The 4,924-nt window shown below is 45.5% G+C and overlaps 1 protein-coding gene across 1 annotated transcript in view; it reads right to left on the bottom strand.

Moving 5' to 3' along the window:
• Positions 1–4,924, bottom strand: part of T265_02516 (hypothetical protein) — a gene marked incomplete at both ends in the record, with an annotated part of 31,184 nt that overhangs the window by 16,487 nt on the left and 9,773 nt on the right. The window contains one exon of the mRNA XM_009166779.1: positions 3,276–3,518. Within this exon, the coding sequence (XP_009165043.1) occupies positions 3,276–3,518 (243 nt within the window). The remainder of the gene's footprint in view (positions 1–3,275; positions 3,519–4,924) is intronic.

The raw sequence follows: 4,924 nt of genomic DNA, 5'->3' as shown, positions 1-4,924 counted from the left end.
AGAGGCGACTGTTTATGGGTATCCAATCAAGCAGAGACGCTTCCGCTCGCACGCTCAATACAATCCCCACCCCAGCATATCCATCTGCAGCGGTCTCTACATCACCAGAGGTGGGCAGCCGGAACCTGGAGGAGAGCGACGGGGCAGTCAGTTCGATCACAGTACTTGCGTCCTGTGTCCTTGTTTCTGACAAACAACATACATCAATACAGAGGGAATCCAGCGTACGCGCAAGAGCCACCTGTTGGTCTGCTTGCTTCAGTGTGCGAACATTGAAGGTGGCTAAATAGACAGGCTTTCGGGGTTTGAAGACAGACTTCGAAGTTGGTAATGTTTTGGAATTCGAACTGTTTTGGACTTCGAAGTGTTTAGGGTTGTAACTGAACTCGGACGTGCAGAAGCTGCAGCTGAGTGTGATGCAGGGCGAGCAACACGGTCAGTCCTAGAGATGGGACCTGCGGAGAAAGTATTCGAATTTGGGTGGGGGAGGGTGAAAGAAGGAAAAAGTGAAAGTGTAAGAAGGGAAGCGTCAGCAGTAGCATCTTTTTGCTTACCCACCCAGCAAGTAAGGCGACCCGGGTGATGTCACCACGCGACGGCCGATGTGGCAAGAGTCTATCTGTGTATGTGCAGTCCATGGTTGTACGTGGGCTGGGATACTGCCAGGGCGCCAACACTTTGATAGGAGTTCCAGCCACGGACCAACATAACACATCAGCTAAGTGATAACACAACATTTTGGCGTTCAATACAAAAAGTTCTTTGTAGTCCTGGATTTCCGGGGGTGTGAGAGCTCTCCAAAAGCTTCTGCAATCAAAGTGGCGTCCAACACAGGTACTCACTCTCTCCACTCTTATTAAACTTCGTGATCGACGAGAAAATGAGATCAACCCCGGAAGGTCCTCAAAACGCTGGTGTTTAAATAATCGCTCACGAAAACCTTGTTGATATGGAATATGCAAACATCGATCTCTCGGAGAAAGTAGGAAGAAAGTTGCATTTGGATGAATTGGCAAAAGTCATCCCGTTCTTTAACATAGGCTTAGCATCCACAAAATGTGAGGTCATGCTTCTGGACATGCAGTCACTGAACATGCTAATTACACACCAAGGAGAGGTGCTGGAAGCTGTGAAGACTGCTATGTATATCGTAAATTACATTAGTTCCGATGACAGTTTGACAGGTAAGGCCAATGCACGAATCTCTAAAGCTTAGGTTGCATTTTTCTGATTTGAGACGACTAAATATTCAACAAAGCGCCAAATCCCTGAACCTCAAAGGACGTGTGTATCAGGCTATTGTTTTTGTTGTTGTCCGGCTGTGAAACTTGGTCTGTTAGAGCAGCAGAACTGAGACGTCTTCAGGTCTTCGACAATCGTTGTCTCGTGTAAGTTGGTGTCGGAAAATCCGTAACGCGGCGATTAGGAAGCGAGTGTTCTATTGTGCAACGGGAACCACAATCCATAATAATGCACCTGAAACTGCTCTAGTTAGGCCATGCATTGCGCATGCCAAATCATCGTTTATTGATGAGAGTGCTGATATTCGTGCCCGATTCAGTGGCGGAAGCAGATCTTGATTTGGCACAGGGGTATGAAAAAGACTACGAAAAGTCTGGGTGCTGTCAGTGACAGTGAAGACGGCGCATGATATAGCTACTGATCGATGGGGTTCTTGTTGTCAGTATCTATGCAGAATAACTGAATGGGCGTACGGAGATGCAGACACCTGGGAATTAATGTAGTAGTCCCTTCTTAGTCCATTTTTTTACGATTTTCACAAGGAAAAGTACAAGTGTTGAACACTGTTATTGTGATGTCAATGATGATGTTGTTCTTTTCTTTCGCCTGAGCGCGCAACACCGAAATTGGCAACTCAGTGATTCAATAGCAGTTACTCGCCGGTTTATCGCTTTGTGATAATTCCTGAGCTACGTCACAGCACATGTTGGCACAAGTCATCTGGTGCTTCATTAATTCGCTTACTTCGTCGTACTGCTATTGTGAAAAACACCCGTTCGTTTGCCACCAGGATGAATGACGTTACCTTAAGTGAAGGAAACATTTGGTCCGGCTAAAGCGGTCCCAAATGGGGTCACTTGTGCCTTGACCAACGTCAGAATAAAACCGTGTGCTTGTCTATATGCACGAGAATAGGGATAGGCTTCGTTCGCATCAAGCTAGCTAAACTCGCTGGTGGGATACGACTGGGTTTATGAATTGTGTGACGCAAATATCTCCGTGGCATACGGTGACCTACATAGCATATCACGGAGCCGAAATCAGACCAACTGAAGCAAATGAGGCAGCATACTGCTAACCATTAGTTCAAAAGAATGGCACACTCCACTTCTCCAAAACGTTCGTGGACAGCTCGGTTTCTCACCATGATATGCATGCGTAAATTATTGATTCGTTAGTTTACCAAAGAGGAGGTGCATGGACAAGGGTTGTTATTCATCTACAATCCATGGAACCATCAACAACGCATTCGGAAGACCTCTATGAAGGTCCGGTGTCTGAATACCGACTCCCGAGCTACCAAGTACTCTGCTACTACTACAACAGCCTATACAGGTTCGCACACATTACACTTATTTGGCGAATAGAGGAAACATCAGGTACATCGATGCGTGTCAACTGCGGCCAACCCAGTCTTCAAGTCAACGAACTACTTAAGATACACAGGAAACATTTCCTCTCGGCGACCGTTGTCATAACAAGATGAGAATCTCTCGGTGTCCATGAACCCGATAATCCTAGACTAACAAACAGTGAAGACGATCAAGAGAACCTGACTGTTAGCACGCTCTCAAATCAATGACTCCAAGATATTGGATATCGTCCCTTAAACGAGAATAGACTGACTGTTTAAAGGATCAACAAACCATTGCCAAGGCTAGACAGGAGAATTCGAGATGCGGAAATCGGGTTCAGACCACGGACCTTCCGGTCAGCGATTTCGCAATCTAATCACTGAGCCACCCCGCCCGGTAGCTGTGTACGAAAATGCACGACGGCTGAACAACCTGATATGACTGAAGACGGATAGCGGCTAAGCAATTTTACAGAAAAGACAAGTTTTTACAGCTGTTCAAACATAAACAGACTTTGGGGTTGACTGCTAGGTTGAGCAACGAAATGATATCTCGATGGAAAATAGAGTCCACGCCTGGCCTGTGCTGTACCCTTGCTTAAGTCTGAGCAGACTGGCAGGTAGTACGACAACTACGCGACTACTGGGTAGTTCATTTTCTGTACATCGATTAACTCACCTGTCGTACACCGACAGACATAACATCCCACATCTTTTTCACGTTCCAAAAGAAAGGTGTTCCACAGATTTGGCAAACATCACTTTCAGACCAAGACGGGGCTTCAACTCGGGAAGGATCCATCAGCCAAAAGATCACGAGACCATCTAGACCACCAGAGACGGCCAGTCCTCTGTGTTGGGCTGCAGCCTGCGAGTTCCCAGTGGGCCACCAACTGACACAAGTGGCGTCTTTTGAATGCCCCTGTAATATAATGGAGATGCAATTAGAATGTACTGTTTAAGGACTTTGCGACTAAAGTAAACAGTTCCCAAAAAGAGACTTGAATTCTATATAGTAATTATGAAACGACTGCAGTAAAACAGCAACAATCATATAAGGGTGAGTAAGCTTTCCATCCCACCGTAATTATGATGGGATTAGCAGCAATATCTATCCAATTTAATCACATTCAGTTGCAGGCAGAGTGAACACAACTGTGGCACAGAAACGAAATCGTCCGATAAAACTGCAAGTTCCTGCTGCTACAGTGTATTTCACAGACGACGCAGCTACTCTACCATATAGGGCTTTATTGTGGTGTCAAATTGTGGCTTTAGACACAGGCCGGAAAGGGAGTGTGTTATGACGGTCGGTGCCATGTTGAATGACAACCTCCTAAAGGTAGAGAGCAACACACCTATTGGTAACAAGAATTTTATTTTTCAACAAGCCCACCTGCCCGAGACTAGTGCAGGATTTTGCATGCCATAGACATACCATGGACTTTGTGGTCCATAGGGTGGCAAGTTTAAATATGCGGCCAACTCGTAACAAATATAAAAGTCAGAAAAATATTTGCAAATATCGGTGGAAGGGTAGGACTTGTGTGTGATGCACACATACAGACTTGTTTTCAGTAACAAGCCGGGTCAATAGCTTAGTTCACGTGACCTATACGAGCGACACGTCTAATGATTTTGTTTATCTCTGCGCACGGCCTGCTTTGTGATCGTCAGTCGTCATATTCGTGCAGAGACCATATGAGTCGGCTGCAAAGCAGCACTAACAGATATCGGTTGAGCGGAAATTAAACACGAGAAAACCGAATGTTAATGATGTATACTAAAGATTGGCGTGATCAGCCAAGTTGCAACCTTGCAGACCGCAATCGTATATACGTAGAAGACGACAGTAGTTTAGTGGATAAGGAAAACATATGTAGTCGTGCAAACCCCTTTGGCCTAGTAGTTGTGTGCAGCGTTGCCGAATTTGAGACCATCAGAACCATAAGACAAAAGGCCACATAATCTGTCTGTTGTGTAGTTAGGGTTTCCTTAATCGGAATGAGGTTGATATAAATATCTAAATACACGGCCTAAAACTTGAATTCCCCAGGGCGAACTGAGTTGGAGGGTGACGGTTACATGGGAATCTCATAGGCTCAGTAGTCGTCTGAAGATATATTAAGGTAAGACTATCAACTGATTACAGTGGGTCACACAGGATGCATCGTCAATACTACTTCCCCTGTGAGTTATGCAGTACACTTTAGCGATACTGGCCCGATGTCCCCGTTAGACCTGTAACGCTTCTGCTTAATTACTCCTCTAATCAATTTCCCACGGATACCTACTATCCCCATTCCATTTCGTCTGTCTCACAATCAC

This window comes from Opisthorchis viverrini (genome assembly GCF_000715545.1).
Source record: "Opisthorchis viverrini unplaced genomic scaffold opera_v5_32, whole genome shotgun sequence".
Lineage (NCBI taxonomy): Eukaryota > Metazoa > Platyhelminthes > Trematoda > Opisthorchiida > Opisthorchiidae > Opisthorchis > Opisthorchis viverrini.
This window is presented reverse-complemented; position numbering and strand designations above follow the sequence as displayed.